At 43.1% G+C, this 17,054-nt stretch overlaps 1 protein-coding gene across 1 annotated transcript; it reads left to right on the top strand.

Moving 5' to 3' along the window:
• Positions 1-15,200: 15,200 nt before the first annotated feature.
• On the top strand, positions 15,201-15,848 carry LOC114615109 (GTP-binding nuclear protein Ran-like). The gene has a single exon (XM_028760754.1). It carries the CDS (start codon positions 15,201-15,203, stop codon positions 15,846-15,848), a length of 648 nt encoding a protein of 215 aa, XP_028616587.1.
• The last annotated feature ends 1,206 nt before the right edge of the window (positions 15,849-17,054 follow it).

Below are 17,054 nucleotides of genomic sequence, written 5' to 3'. Positions count from 1 at the left end.
AACAAAAAACCAAACAAACAAACTTCCTGAGACTGAAGTGAAGTTTCCGCTTAATGGCATTGGCAAAGGAGATTTCAAGACAGGTAGCCTAGTATTGACTATATCATGTGGTTATTAGTAATCACTCTTAATGAAGACCTATAATTAAAATAAGCAACCTGCACAAAGAGAAATGTAAGATAACAGTTTGAGGAGAAAAGGAGAGCCAGAGAGTGTAAATAGAACTAAATCCAGTGCCCAAGGAGATAAAAGACAAACCTGATGCTAAATGGAATTTAAAGGGAGTTGTGACCTCAGGGCATCAGCCTACCCAGGGCAAGAGCCCACCCAGCTAAGCTTCCAATTTGGGAAAAGGAATTAAAGAAAAGCTTAATCAGAGAAGAAAAACCACAGAAAGCAGAAAGTTGACTCAAACGTAATCATAGGAGGAGGCCAACTTCCAGTCCCATCAGACAGCAGAGATTTGACACTGTGGTTCTGGCTTTGGAGTCAAGGATACAAGACAGGGTTTGTGGCAATCCATCTGTGGCTTAGGAAAGCCATCAAGTCCAGCCGGGTGTCAAGGGTGCCCCTGCATGGACATTGCATGAAGCTGTGAAGGTGAAGCCTGGATTATGTTGGCCATCCCAAGATACTGGAGTTGCCAGAGTTGTGGGATACCTGCTGAGGAAAGCTGCAGGTTGGATGTGAACCCAGCCCAAGAGCGAGAACTGGGTTACAGTCAACAAAGCAGAAGGAGCTGGAGCTCACGAGGGAGTGGCTTTAACATCCAACATGGAGTTACATATTTGCAGTCCCCCCCACCCCCCATGGTTTTCAGTCTTCCTTTAGTCCAATATTTCCTCCCTTTGCTCCCTTTCCTCCCTTTTGGAATGGTAATGTATATCTTGTGCCATTGTAGGTTGGAAGTATGTGATCTGCTTTTTCTACTTTGATTTGACAGAGGGTTACAGTTAAAAAAAAATGCCTTGAATCTCAGAAAAGACTTTGAACTTTGAACTTTTAAACAATGTTGAGGCCTTGATAGACTATAGGGTCTTTTGAAGTTGAAATGGATGAATTTTGCATTCTGATGTGGCTCCCAGCCTATGGGGGACAGGAAATGGAATGAGATGGTTTGTGTAAGAATCACCCCCAGAGGCTCATAGATTTGAAGGCTCACTCATCGGGGAAGGAACTGTTTGAAAGGATTAGAAAGACTAAGAGGTGTGGCCTTGTTGGAGGAAGTGTGTCATTGAGGGCAATTTTCTCTCTGCCTATGGATCAGGAAGTAGCTCTCAGCTCCTACTCCAGTGCCTGCCTACAAGCCTCCATGCTTCCTGCCATAGCGATATTGAAGTACACCCCTGAAACTGGAAGTTGGCCTCCAATTAATTGTTTTCTCATAAATCAGTTGTCTTGTTCATGGTTTCTCTTCAGAGTAATAGTACAGTGACTAATTCATCAGGGTTCTATGCTAAGCCCCTGACACACTGAACCATGCTGACAGCCCTCCTTTCATTACTTTGTAAACTTTAACACAGCTCTTCATTTTCAAAGTGGGGATGGTGAGGGTGGCCTACCCGACTCAGAGAAAACACAAGTAAAGCCCCAGGCGTCTCTGAATGCAGGTGCTGGGGCAATGGAAGCCAGCTCCAGGATCATCTGTGAGTTTGTGACTAACAAGGACATACAGCACATATCTTTTCCTTCAGCTGTTTCTTCTACACAGTCTGGGCCTGAGTACCTAGGGCTCATCCTTCAGGCCTCTACACAGCCCTAATTCCTCAGAGAGATCCTTTGGTTCTTTTCTTTTTCTTTTTCTTTTTTTGTTTGTTTGGTTTTTTTTTTGTTTGGTTTTTCGAGACAGGGTTTCTCTGTGTAGCCCTGGCTGTCCTGGAACTCACTCTGTAGACCAGGCTAGCCTCGAACTCTCGAACTCAGAAATCTGCCTCCCTCTGCCTCTCAAATGCTGGGATTAAAGGCGTGCGCCACCACTGCCCGGCTCTTCGGCTCTTTTCAATCCCTCCATCAGCTGCTCCTCCATTCCTCTGCCACAGACTCTCATGGTCATTCATTCACTATGCTCCTGACCCCGCCCATATGCAGATGGCCTTCTGTGTCTTCCAGTTCCTCATCCGTGGATCAAACAACCACAGATTAAAAATATTTGATCAAAATAGTTGTATCTGGGAAACTGAAACGATAGTTCTGTGGTTAAGAGAGGGCTGGCTGTTCTTCCAGAGGACCCAGGTTCAGCTCTCAGCATCTATATGGTGGCTACAAACATCTGTAACTCTAGTTTCTGGAGATCTGGTGCCCTCTTCTGGCTTCCCAGGCACCAAGCATCCCCATGATATAAATAAATAGAAGTAAGGCAAACACCCATACCCATAAAATAAAATAAATAAATCTTTTTTAAAAAATTACATCTCAAGACAGCAGAAGTAGTTCAGTGGTAGAGTACTTGCCTGGTATGTGATAGACTCTGGATCTGATCTCTAGCATAGAGGGATAAAGTATCTGTAAAAAGGGCAGGCTATTCTTCCTCATTTATTTATTTAGTTTATTCCAGAAACAATACAGTATCGCAACTATTTTTATGCCATTTATATTGAATTAAGCTTTTAGAGATAACTAAATAGTGGGGTGTAACACGGAAAAAAAACAACCATGTATCGTAAGCAGATACTTGTCATCTCAAACAAGAGACTTGAGCACCTGTGGGTTTGTGTGTTCACAGTGGGAAACAATGTCCTGGAACCCATTGCCCTAGACACAGAGGGATAGCTATGTAGAGTCATTTCTGTGACTTTGCCCCAGCAGCCACGATGTGCCACTCTAGGTGCCTCTGTATGTGTGGGTTTGCAGACGATGCCTTGCTTTACAAACAGCACTGGGCTCCATTCTGAGCAGAAACGCAGACCCAGGATGACTCTGCATTTTAGTGGCCATGACCGCAACAACATCTGTTTGGCACCGCCCACAGGCACAGATCAATAACTTCATCCTGAAAGTAGAAATGGTCCCTACCTTGCAAACTCTAGGAAACGCTTTGGCAGTTTCTTGAAATTCAAGCAGAATCAACACAGAAGCTTGCAATTCCGCTTCTAGGGACCTAACCAAGAAAAAGGAAAGCATGCCTTCACCAAAGACTCTATATGAAATCTGGCCTCATCATTCATAATACTCAGCAGCGGAACACAAATGCTCACCAGTAAACACAGTATCAGATTCCACACAGTGGGACGTTGTACAACAAGAATGGATCAAAAGTAGCATATTAAATAAGAGAAAGAAGGTTTAAAAGCCATCAGTGCTGTGTAATTCCAGCTCATGAAGTGTCCAAGAGAGGTGCATCTATAAAGACAGAGAGCTAAGCAGTCTCCTTGGGCTAGGAATGGAAAGGTAAGGACTATAAGCCACAGATGGCTTTTCAGAAATGAAGATTTGAAGAGGTGTGTGTGTGTGGGGGGGGGTGATTTCAGGTTACCCTTCCAGGAGTAAAATCATCCTTGAGGGAAGTCAGAAGAAGAACTCAAGCAGGAATAAGCAAGAACCATGGAGGTAGCTGCTGATTACAAGCTAGCTCTGGCTCATTCACAGGCTCATGGTTATCTAGCTTTCTTAAGGTGGCCAGGCACCCTTGCCTAAGGATGGTGCTACCCACAGTGGGCTCAGCTGTCCCACGTCAATCCTCAACCAAGACAATCTCTTATAGACCTGGCTACTGGGCAGTATGATCTGGGTAATTCCTTAGTTGAAGTTTCCCCTTCCCATAGGACTCAAGAGTATTTCAAGTTAAAAAATAAATAAATAAATAAATAAATAAATACAGCTTCACTTCTAGCTTCGAACAGTATCTATGCTTAATTTATAGAGATTCTTAAAGCATTCATATAAAATCTAGAAACTGTAGTAAAAAAAACCCACATGATATCTATCTTTCTGAGAGTGGCTTAGTTTACTTTAAAATGATTATTTCAGTTGTCTGTAGTGTCCTGGGTTTTCGTTTTTGAGGCAGGACTTCACTGCACACTTTAGCTTGTCTGGAATTGCCATGTAGATCAGGCGTGCCTCAAACTCACAGAGCTCTGTCTGCTTCATTCAATATTCTTTTTTTATGGCAGGAAGTTTTTCCACTGTGTATATAACACATGCTCCTTATAATTGCCCCCTCCCCTTTTCTTTCCTTCCTCAGATTCTTAGGCACCTGTGAGTTTATAGCTGGGAAACGCCATATACACTCAGAAGCAATATTCATTACTATTTTAACAAGGAATAAAGAGATTTTTAAATGAATCATAGAGTCAACTTTACACTTGAAAAATTAATTTTATAATTTTTATGTTATACATCTGTGAAGCTTTTTTTCCTGTTTGCTTTTGTAGCTAAAGTCTGTTCTGTTGATCTAGGAGACTTTTGTTTAGGTTTACAGATTTAAAAATTACAGGTTTTTCTTACTGCTGGTTCAATCTGTACTGTGAAGTGGTAATGAGAGGGGCTGGTAAGATGGCTCAGTGGTTAAGAGCCCTGGATGCTGTGGCAGAGGACCTGGGTTCAGTTCTCAGCACATACATGGTTACATCCAACTGTCTATAACTTAAGGTCCAGGGGATCTGAGGCCTCTTCCTGTTCTCTTCATGTGCCAGGTACACATGGTGCACCTGCAGGCAAATACTCATGTGCATAAAATAAAAATAAATACAACTTTTAAAAACTGGTGATAAATGAATTGGATGCAGAAGATAGGAGAACAAGATCAAGAATAAAGAAAAGTGACGCCCACAAAGTAATATACAAGAAAAGAATCATTTAAAATGCCAGGGAGGGTCTGGAGAGACGACTCAGTGGTCAAGAGCACTGGCTACTCTTCCAGAGGACCCTGGTTGAATTCTCAACACCAACATAGAAGCTTACTGCTAACTGATTCCAGGGCATCTGAGGCCCTCTACTGGCTGCCTCCAACGCTGTGTGCTTGCAGCACACAAACACACACACAGGCAAATCCTCATACACATAGAATAAAACAATGTTAAAGTCTAAAAATATTTTAATTAAAAAATGTCAAGGAGATACACTTTACTATTCATAAAAGCACAATCCAACAAAAAAAAAATGTAATATCTATCGGTTCTCATGCTCCAAAAGCAAGCTTTCAGAATAACTGGGGGCAAATCCTATTACCATAAGGAACAAAATTTACAAATCTCCGTCTCTGGGAACATATCTCTCAGAAACCAACAGATAAAGGAGGCATATGGCAAAGATGTAGGGTATTTGAAAATAAAACAAGCTAGAAAGCAAAAATTACATGTGTGCATAAAGTAAAAGTTTAACCTTCCCTGAGATCCCAGCAGTTTGAACAGCCACAAAACATGCTTCCAATTTAAGCATAGATAAAGTCACATTAAAAATTAATAAATTTTAAATATCAGATTTTGGGGGGGGGCAGGATAACATTCTGTGAATCTGCTGGCAGATTGCCCACAGCATTAACTTTGAAATCCCTTTGCCTATGTCCCTATGGTTTGATTTGACAAAAGATGCCAGCACATGTATGTGTGGTTAAATCTACCCCTAGTTTCTGTAAGGAGAGAAGAACTTTATGTTTGGATAGATGTTGGCTCTCACATGCTAGGCAAGCCATCCATCACCCTGTTACATCTAGCTCAGAATTTAAAATCTTCTTGCCTGCCCTTTAATTTTTTTCCTCAGGCTTGTTTCTCTTACCATAAAAATGTATTTTATTTTGTTGTTTTCTTCTATACCTATAGTCCCAGCACCCAGAATGCTACATCAGACTGCCTGCAGCAAGTGTCAGCCAACTCACGCTATATAGTGAGGTACAGGGTAGTCTGGGTTACAAAGTGAGAGACACTGTTTCTCACGACACCATCACCACCAAATTTTATTACATTTATCCTGAAATTTCTTTCTTTCTTTCTTCCCTTAGAAACCTACAGTGTTAATCATCAGAATGAATACATTTCCCTCTGAACAAGGTGACTGACTCCTTAGAGACCCCTCCTCCACTTCTGCCATAGCCACTTTCCAGTGTTAGAATCTGGGCCTTTGTACCCAGTTCCTCCTTGTGTCTCTGTTCGTTCTTTCTTTCTTTTTTCTTTTTTCTTTTTTTTTTTTGATTTTATATATATGAGTACACTGTAGCTGTCTTCACACACACCAGAAGGAGGCATCAGATCCCATTATAGATGGTTGTGAGCCACCTTGTGGTCGCTGGAAATTGAACTCAGGACCTCTGGAAGAGCAGTCAGTGCCCTTAACTGCTGAGTCATCTCTTCAGCCCCTGTCTCTGTTCTTGACTATTTTCTGCATGCTCTATACTGAATAAAACACAGAAGAAACTGAAGAGATGCCCAAGGACTTCACATGAAAGTTAAAAACACAGAGCACCATTTGTAGGTAGTGATGTTGGAATTGGGAAGGAAGGAGGGTGGGGAGGAGGAAGGGAGAACATTTAGGGTGGAAGGGTTTTGCATTTTATTTGGTTTTTCCCTCTTCTGGGTTTCTGGGGAGAAATTATGTAATTTTTCCCCGTCTGTGGGATTAAAGTGATTCTCCTGGGTTTTGACCTCTTTGAATATGTGGCAGGAGCTCCTTTTCCAGTCCCTCACTGGTCTCTTTCTTGTTGGATAATCTGTACTCTAACCTTGTAGTTTCTCTTTACCTCCAAGCACCCCAGACTTAAATATTGAAAAGGAAAAAAACAAAACAAAATAAAGCAAAAGCATATTCTACACATCTTTAGCTTCCAAGTTTTCCTCTTCTACAGAATGAGAAAATGGACCAGTGTCATTTTGAATTGAGCTATAAAGCAAGCAAACCTCTTGACATCACTGATAGGGCCCAGATGTGGATAGATGTGAATATCTTGCTCAACAAATCACCGGGCAGGGAGGAGAAAGTTTCACTTGGCATTGTGTTGGGAAGAATCATTGGCTGTCCGTCTGCACTGAGAATTTTGAGAATTCTCTAATGATAACGTTTCAATCTGTGATGTGGCCCTGGAACGTAGGACAAGGGAATTCTATTGAGCTGGGCGACAGCAAATCTGGAAAGCATTGTGTTCCTGTCCCTGCACTGTGCCTTCCAGCCCAAGAACTGGGGGATTTGAGCCTGCAGGGAGGAAACACTGAGATACTGAACCTGCAACCTGCAAAAACACCTAAGTCTCCTGTAAAAGAATCATGCTCTGTTCTTTTAACCCATCTCCTCGAGCAAAGGCTTGCATTTAGCAAAAGCAAACAGCTAAAATAAAATTGACAAGAAGGGCCTGGCAGCAGTTACACAGTACATGCAAATATAAGAGGCTGTGGAAAGGAACATTTGGAATTCTGCACTTATGTGTTCTGTCTCACTATTGTATGGACCTGGGTGGCAGTGACAATTGCACAGCCATCTTACTAGACTAAGGCCACTGCATGGTTCACTTAAAATGGCAAAGGTGGGAAAAAAAATGCATGCTTCACCACAATAAAAAATTAAAGTGTGTGTAGTTAATCGAGTGCAGCTTACAACCATACACTAACAGATGCTACTGAACGCTAACGGTGGAATGTTCTCTTTATAAGTAGTTTCTAGAAAGTAATAGGAAAAGCCCTCTCTGCCTGGAGAGGTTGCTGTGGGTTTCCCCTCATTTTCTCAAGCTGCTTCTTTCCCAAGGTCGTCTACCAAGTACTAGAAATGGAATAACACCGGACTGCGTGACTCCTGTGCGGGGCCGCCTCGTGACCTTGACCTTATCCGAGCCTCACAAGCTGTCCTACATGCATGGACTTCCAGGTTGATGGAAGCTGAACAAAGACCTAGAGGTCAAGGGGAGGGCAGGATGCAGAGCAGGACGATGGGAGGGAAAGGCCCCGGGAAGTATCTGCGGGCTGCCTATCTCTGGCTTTCCTCTGCTCCTCCTCCAGCCGAGTCAAGAGGCGAACTGTAGACTTAAGTCATCAGGAGGTACATTCCTGTTCTTATTTTATTTCTCCTTCCTTTCTTCCTTCCTTACATATCGCAAGGCAAAGAAAGCACATAGAAGTGAAGGAGGTTTCCAAGGCCTCGGTCAGCTGAAGGCTGAGCTGGGACTAAGATGCAGCTCTTGGATGGGCGAAGCTGCTGTCCCACCGTGCCTGCCCTTCCGGCACAATCTTGCCTCTGCTGCTCCTGGGTTTTTCTAGGCTTCCTTCCTCCCCCTCCTCATCCTTATCTTCCCACCACAGGATTTGTACGGCTTTTCCCGAGGTTTAATTCACACCGTTGACTTCACACATTCCAAGTCTACAGTTCAGTTAGTGTCCGCATATTGAGCGTTATGCCGCCGCATCCATTTTCAATCTTTTTCATTTTTTAACTTTAAAAAATTTTATTTATTTATTTTATTGGGCCGGGCAGTGGTGGCGCACGTCTTTAATCCCAGCACTTGGGAGGCAGAGGCAGGCGGATTTCTGAGTTCGAGGCCAGCCTGGTCTACAGAGTGAGTTCCAGGACAGCCAGGGCTACACAGAGAAACCCTGTCTCGAAAAACCAAAAAAAAAAAAAAAGAAAGAAAAAAAAATTATTGGAGGCTGGAGAGATGGCTCAAGAGTTAAGAGCACTGGCTGACACTGCAGAGGATCTTGGTGAACCCCCAGCAGCTCACAACCCTTTGTAACTCCAGCTCTTGAGGATTTTTTGCAGGTGTTAAGTTTCAAACCCCAGACTAACAGCTGAGATGCCTACTTAACATATCAAAGGAGATCTGGCCTCTGGGTTTTCCCAGTATCCTTTAGTCCTTACCTATTAACATTGTATGGCTAGAATACTCAGCCCTCTACCCTGAACTCTCCAGCCAGGCGCTGAGCTGCCCTACCCCCAGAGGCCCTTCTCTATACAATCCAGACACTTTGGTTACCTACTGTCCTTTGTATCCTTTTGCACCTTTGGCCTCCTGGCTGCTGTACACTGTACTTGACTGCCCTCTCTCCCTTCCTCTCTCCCTCTCCCCACATGGTTCAGGGTCATGACCATTCTAGACTCTCCCAGACATGTCTGCCTCTGCCTATGCTCTCCCACATATCTATAATAAACTTTCTCCTCCACCATACCTAGGAGCACATGTGTGGGCATGTGTGTAGAGGTCAGAGAATAACTTTTGGGAGTTCTCTCCTTTCATGATGTAGGTCCCAGGAATAAAATCTGGTTGTTGTGACATGGTCTTGGTTTTAAACCATTTTCCTCACCAAAGTGAGAATCCTCTTCCTCTCAATAGTAACTAATCCACCTCAGATGGACATATAGGAAGGAATTCTGACGGCATGACACCATCACAGTGTACAATAGCTATTCCCTCTCAAGTTCTGCATACTTCTACTGTCCATGTGCATTCATTGTCCCATTACACTCTTCATAGTTCCAGTCCACTACTGGTCTAGCCGAGAAGTGAAATGCCCAAGAGGAAGTCTGCAGCTGTCCACGGGACTGCAGATATTGCTAGGATTTCTCCCCACGAGAACCTTCCAGGTCCTAACTAAGGCAGAATTCTGCCAAAGTACTCTCTGGGAGAACAGATGAGTGAACTAGACTTCCTTTCAGAGCAAAGTGGGGGCTACTTAAGGGGGTGTAAGCACTCTCCTATCCCAAGAGGCTGCACCTGAAAAACCTTTAACCAGCAAGAATAAAGGCTTGCCTATAGTAACCTAGATGGAGCTTTTACCAGGCGTGTATACATACTCTAGTCCAGTCCCCCACCTCCCCAGGGCACTTTTAATTAAAGGCAGAACTGTACACAATAGGCGGTAGGGAGTGGCTGGACACTCAAGTCTTGTGACCCTCCTCCTCACTCCTCCAGGGAAGGATGTAAACAATCAACTAGTCCAGCTGGGGTGATCCTTGGGACAAAGCAGAGCTCCCCAAGGTAGAGGTTGCCTGGATCAAAAGACAGTCACTCTCCACAGCAGGTTGTAAGGAACAATCCAAGTTTGTTGACCCCAAAGTCCAGCGCCCCACACTAGACTGGATCACCTCGGGCAATGAATCTTTCAGGGCATGTGTGATGGGGACCTCTTGCTAATGGCAAGAAGCAAAATCACACCACTGTGCTTTCACGGCCCTCATCCAGATCTTCCTCAGTCAACTCCTGCTTATCACGTCGTCATCCTATTTCTGGTAGCAAATGAAGAACACATCCACAGGGCCAAGGCTGAAAGGCGGATGAAGGTCAGCCATCATACAGCGGATACAGCCAGCTTTGGGTCGCTGAGAGACCCAACACCTGAGAGAAACAATTTTTTAAAAAGAAGTGGTTTGGTTCATTGCTTCTGATGCTTCAATCCAAGGTCAACTGGCTCTGTTGATGCCATGGTAGCCCGAGTTAAGGCAGAACTTTATGGTGCTTGGATGTTGAGAAAGTTGACCAAGAGAGGAGAAATCAGTCAGACAAACCCTTCTGAGGTGTCTGTCTGGAAGTGATCTGCTTCTTCCAATCAGGTTCCACCCTCCACTCTTCCTTACCACCCCCTCCAATAGCAATAGCTCATTCAACTGTGAACCCATCAATAGATTAATCTGTTTATGAGATTGGAACTCTCAACATAATCATTCCCCCAAAGGCCCACTGCTTCAATAGGGGAGCAAGCCTTCAGTACAGGAGCCTCTGTGGAATACCCCAAATGTAAACCTCAACAGACTGTTTAGATACAGGAAGATCCTTAGAAATGTTTACAGAAGAATTTCCCTATAGGCAGTGAACACTGCACACACACTAGGCCATATCTTACATTAAAATGTATTGGTATGGGAAGAGTTAAGAGTGGACACGTGCAGGGGTGGTGGTGGCGACGGCTGTGGTGTTCACCTGTAACCCCAGCACTCCAGAGGCAAAGGCAGGAAGATCTCTGAGTCTGAGGTCAGCCTGGTCTACAGAATGAATTCCAGGACAGCCAGGGTGACACAGAGAAATCCTGTCTCTGACACCCTCCTTCCCCCAAAGAGTTTACACACATTATGTATTTGCTTATACATGCTCATACCTTTGAAAGCAAACAAAACAAACAAACAAACCCTCAAAAAGCATAAAACTCACTTGTCTGAAAAGAGAGGAGCTTGCTGAGATAAAACTTTCATTCTAGCATTTAGAATCATGTTACTTTTGGACCATGTATTCATATTACCTGTTCAAATACACACAACACGCACACACACACACACACAAGATTTGTTATATATATATCTATATATATATATATATATATATATATATATATATATATATATACTAGATTTGATCATTTTATGTGTTTTGCCTGCATGTATGTGCCTGCACTCCTAAGAGCTCGGTGCTCTTAGACGAAGTTAGATGAGGGCATTGGGTCTTCTGTGTCATACTCAGTGTTCTTTTACTGTGAAGACACCAAGACCAAGGCAACTCTTATAAAAGAAAGCATTTAATTGGGGGATTGCTTACAATTTCAGAGGTTCAGTTCATTATTATGAACATGGAGGTACACAGGCAGACACAGTAGCTGAGAGCTTTATCCTCTGATCCACAGGCAGCAGGGAGAGAACTGTACCTGGCATGGGCTTTTGAAACCTCAAAGCTCACCCCTTGTGACACACTTCCCCCAACAAGGCCACACCTACTAATCCTTCTAAAATAGTGCTACTCCCTGATGACTAAGCAGTCGAATCTATGAGCCTACGAGGGTCATTCTTATTTAAACCACCACACCCTGTGTCTTAGTAAGGGTTTTACTGCTGTGAACAGACACCATGACCAAGGCACATCTTATAAAGGACAGCATTTAATTGGGGCTGGCTTACAGGTTCAGAGGTTTAAGTCTAGTATCATCAAGGTGGGAGCATGGCAGCATCCAGGCAGGCATGATGCAGGCAGAGCTGAGAGTTCTACATCTTCATCTGAAGACTGATGGTGGAAGACTGGCTTCCAGGCGTGAGGGTCTTAAAGTCCACATCCACAGTGACACACCTACTTCAACAAGGTCACACCTCTAATATCACTCCCTGGATCAAGCCAATACAAACCACTGCACCCTGGAATGGAGTTATGGATAGCTTGCTGGGAATTGTTATACAAGAGCAATTTTTTGTTTTTGTTTCTTCTTCCCTTCTCCCTCTGGTCCAAAGGTTTTTATTTATTTATTATATGTAAGTATACTTCAGATACCCCATAAGAGGGCATCAGATCTCATTACAGATGGTTGTGAGCCACCATGTGGTTGCTGGGATTTGAACTCATGACCTCCAGAAGAACAGTCAGTGCTCTTAACCAGTGAGCCATCATCTCACCAGCCCCACAACAAATGTTCTTAACTGTTGATTCTTCTCTCTTGTCCCCAAACATGCATGTATTTAAAACCCATTTGTAGATTCAACAAATATTAATAAGCCCTTTGGGCATAAGAGGTGCTGGTCTTGATGTTGGAGATATAGTTAGGAATATACAAAGCATAGGAGATTTATAAGATTATTGTAGACTTTATAGTTCCTTGTTCCCATGACCCAAAGACTGGCTTGATGGACAGTTCCTTGACCAAAGTCGTAAGACCCGCATCTTCCTTGTCTCCTTTATCTAATTTTTATGGGATTTATTATCTGTAACATACCTAACACTTAATTGCCTGCCTTCTGGTTTGTCTGAGGTGGCTTCAAGAATCCCCATTGTCAACAGCCCTAAAAGTTTACCACTTCTTCACAGAGTTGTCAGACCATCCCAGGACCTGAGACATACCTCACTTCTTCATGTCTACTCCTTGCTGCCTGGGGACACTATTTTGCTTATTAGTTTGTTTCTAGAGACAGCGCCCTGCTGTATATAGCCCAAGATGACCTTGCATTCATGATCCCAGAATGATGAAATCACAGGCCTAAGCCACTACCTCCAAGCTACTGCTGCCCAGGAGAGACAACAGATGAGAAATGACATCTTGGATGTGGTAGTGATGTACGACTTTAATCCCAGCACTCAGGAGGCAGAGGCAGGGAGGTCTCTGTGAGTTTGAGGACAGCTTGCTTTACAGAGTGAGTTCTAAGACAGTCAGAGAATCCCTGTCTTGAAAGGAAAAAAATTGTAATTATTATTATTTTTAGCCTGGATCCAACCACTATTACGCCTCTTCTTTTGGGGTGAGAAGTATAGAACTTTGGCGCCCCCCCCCCCAAGTCTTCATCTATAAAGTGAGAATAATAAATTACTCGACCTACCCAGGTCAAACACTACTACAATAATGGAATGAATTAACATAGAAAGCACTTGTGTCGGGCACACGGAGAGCTGTGGATTGTGTTCATTACTCCTGTGATCAACAGACAATCTCCATGCTGGCTCTGCTGTGCCCCTCAGGTTCAGCCACACGCACTTCGTTTTTATTTCTGGAATGCACATGCCCATCTGTATCCCTGCCTTTATTTAACCTCCTGCTAGGCTGAACTAGGAGTTCTTGTCTTGCAGGGCAACCTGGTAAGGCTGGCCTGCAGACCTCTTTTAGGTAACAGTAGTGGCTTCCTCCTCTGAATACCCTTGTCTCTAACACAAGTTGTTTCCAGGATAACTATTTCTCAGCAAGCCCATCTCCTCTGGGTGTCTGTCTGAAAGGCAGACAGGAGTATCATTTTAGACCAAAGTTGTCTTCTAGAAAACACTTGATACTTAGTTCTAAATGTGTTATCACCTTCCAGGATATCTTAATTTTAATATTTCAGGCAGTGAATCTCCAAAAATGTGTGTAGAAGGGATTCTTACAGCAAGTGTCACACACTGTTTAGGGAAAATTATTAAATAGTTTAAGATTTATGGTCCCTATGGTCTCCGAAACTACCAAAACTGCAAAGTAGTTACAAATGGTTGGTAAAGAACAGAGACTGTGTTCTAAATTTGTGGACCCTGAAACTTGAATTTAATATCATTTTCATGTAACCCCAAACAGTCTGTGATTTTTTTCCTCTCTTAGCCATGTAAATATGTAAAACCCATCCTTAGCTCTATACAATGCAAAGAGTCAGCAGGTTTTAGAGCAGGAGGCTGAAGTGGGCTTTTCCTCTTAAGTGGGCCTGGGAATATGGCCTTTCCAGAGCTTTTTCAACTAGGGTTGTTAAGATTTCTTTTTGGTTTTGTTTCATTTTGTTGTTTTTTTTAGAGACAGAGTCTCACTATGTAGCTTTTCCTAGTTTGGAACTCACTACATAAACCAACTGCCCATGAACTCACAGAGATCCACCTGCCTCTGCCTCATAAATGGCCTTTACTGCCAGTTTGAGGTGGCACTAACTCCTGGCTCCTCCAAAAGAGGGCATCAGATCCCATTACAGATGGTTGTGAGCCACCATGTGTTGCTGGGAATTGAACTCAGGACCTCTGGAAGAGCAGTCAGTGCTCTAAACCTCTGAGTCATCTCTTCAGCCTAATGTTTTGATCTTTTAAAGATCTCAGTAGCTAGCAGTAGTCACATTGTCAACCCAAGCAGTATTTTGTGTGTATGTATTTTAAAACTATATAAGTGAATGTGATTTTTAAGATTTATCCCTTTCTTTCTTTCTCTCTCTCTCTCTCTCTCTCTCTCTCTCTCTCTCTCTCTTTCTTTCTTTCTTTCTTTCTTTTTTTTTGAGGTAGGGTTTCACGTAGTTCAGGCCCACATAGTTCAGGCTGGCCTCAGCCTTGATATGTTGTAGAGGGTAACTTTCAATTCTGATCTTCCACCTCCCGAATGCTGGGACTGAAAACATGAACCATTATATCTGACTAGATGAACAGATCGATTTTTTAAAAAAAAAATTATCTTATAACTGCAGGTGGCTTCTGGATAATGTGTCAAAATAGTCATACCTATTAATTTAGCCTTTGGCTTCAAAATACTGTCATGACATCATTGCTTGGTAGCTCATCATTCTTTCTCACATATGTGAAATTTTTGTTCTCATAACACATCTCTAAAATCCAGTACAGGTTTTCCCATGAGTTGGTAAAGTAGAAACCTGATAAGGCTGTTTTTTTTTTTCCAGGAAAAAACTTTTTAAAACTTGATAAAATACATGATACTGGGTATAGATGTGAAAATATTCATTTTATTGTTCTGAATTCTCTACCCTTATGACAGAGGCCCATGGTAAAAACAAAACAAAACAAAACAAAACAAAAAAAAACACACGAGTATGGGTGCTTCCGCCATCTTTCCAGCTTCAGTTGGACGGACTCTTCTGGAAGGATCGCAGCAATGGCCGCCCAGGGAGACCGGCAGGTCCAGTTCAAACTAGTCCTGGTGGGCAACGGCGGCACCGGGAAGACGATGATCCTGAAGCGCCATTTGACCGGCGAGTTTGAGAAGAAGTATGTAGCCACCCAGGGCGTGGAGGTGCACCCACTTGTCTTCCATACCAACAGAGGACCCATCAAGTTCAACGTGTGGGACACAGCCGGCCAGGAGAAGTTCGGGGGCCTGCGTGATGGCTACTACATCCAAGCCCAGTGCGCCATTATAATCTTTGACGTAACATCAATAGTTTCTTACAAGAACGTACCGAACTGTCATAGAGATCTGGTACGCGTGTGTGAAAACATTCCCATTGTATTGTGTGGCAACAAAGTGGATATTAAAGACAGGGAAGTGAAGGCAAAATCTATTGTCTTCCACCGAAAGAAGAATCTTCAGTATTATGACATTTCTGCCAAAAGTAACTACAACATTGAAAAGCCTTTCCTGTGGCTTGCCAGAAAGCTCATCAGAGAGCCTAACTTGGAGTTTGTTCCCATGCCTGCTCTTGCCCCACCTGTGGTCATGGTCCCAGCTTTGGCAGCACAGTACCAGCACGATTTAGAGGTTGCTCAGACAACTGCTCTCCCGGATGAGGATGATGACCTGTAAGAAAGTTGAAGCTGGAACCCTGGATCAGAAGTCTAGTTTTATGGGAACTGTCCTGTGATATCAGCGGGGCAGCGCGTGTGCCGCCTTATTTAGCTAAGCAGATCGAGTACTTCCTTGGGATGCTGAAGGAGATGAACGGGCTTCAGAGTGAATGTGGCAGTTATACATACCTTCATTTTTTTTTTTGGAATTGCATATTTAGCTGTTTGGAACAGAGTTGTTTCCTTCCTGGATTTCAAAGATAGACTGCTGTAGTTACATCAGAATATTCAGTGGTGAAATCTTGTTTGTTACTGACATTCCTGTTCTTTTCGTTTAGAATCAGAATAAAATTGTATTTTAAATAATCTTAAAACAAAAACAAACAAACAAACACGAGTATGCTTACAGTGTTATTCATCCTGGCAGAATTTGCTTTGCTAACCTGGTTTGCTTCCATGTTGATAACAGACTGAGAAATCACCAAGTTAGTGGCTGCTGAATTACCTGCAGGATTACCTGCCCAGTAGGACGTACACCTGAGCTGAGCTGCATCTTACATCTAGTGTATTTTGAAGGTCTCTCTTTCTCTCTCTTTTTAAAAGACTTCCTTATTTAATGTAAATGTGTGCTTTGTCTGCATGTCTGTCTGACAAATACCAGAAGACAGCATCCAATCCCGTTATAGACACTTGCAGCAACCATGAGGGTGCTGGGAATTGAGCTCAGGACCCCTGAAAGAACAACAGCCAGTGTTCTTAACTGCTGAGCTATCGCTCCAGCTTCTCCTAGGTAGTTAGTTGCAGGCCAGCTAATACTCAACTAGCTTTATTGTACAGGTCAGGATTACCTGCCCGGGGATGGTAGCACTTTCAATGTGCTGGGCCTTCCTATACCAGCTAACAACCAAGATAATCTCCCATCAACGTGTCATGGGACAATTTGATCCAGGCAGTTTCTCAACTGAGGCTCTCAGATAACTCTAGAAGGTTGTGTCAAGATGACAGTTAAATCCAACTGGGACAATTATCTTTTAAAATGAAATGAAGTACTACATTTATTTATTTGTGTGTATGTGTGTGTATGTGTGTGTGTGTATGTGTGTGTGTGTGTGTGTATGTGTGTGTGTATGTATGTATGTTTCTGCTGTGGCATGTGTGAGGGTCAGAGGACATCTTTCAAGACTTGGATTTCTCGTTCTGCCTTTGAATCTCAGGGATCAAACCC

This window comes from Grammomys surdaster, unplaced genomic scaffold (assembly GCF_004785775.1).
Source record: "Grammomys surdaster isolate TR1022 unplaced genomic scaffold, NIH_TR_1.0 126591, whole genome shotgun sequence".
Classification (NCBI taxonomy): Eukaryota; Metazoa; Chordata; class Mammalia; order Rodentia; family Muridae; genus Grammomys; species Grammomys surdaster.
The sequence above is the reverse complement of the archived record's forward strand: the minus strand, read 5'-3'. Positions and strand labels throughout refer to the sequence as shown.

What these genes read in the sequence shown, in the direction of transcription:
- LOC114615109 (XM_028760754.1), top strand. Translation starts at nt 15,201, where the DNA reads ATGGCCGCCCAGGGAGACCGGCAGGTCCAGTTCAAACTAGTCCTGGTG.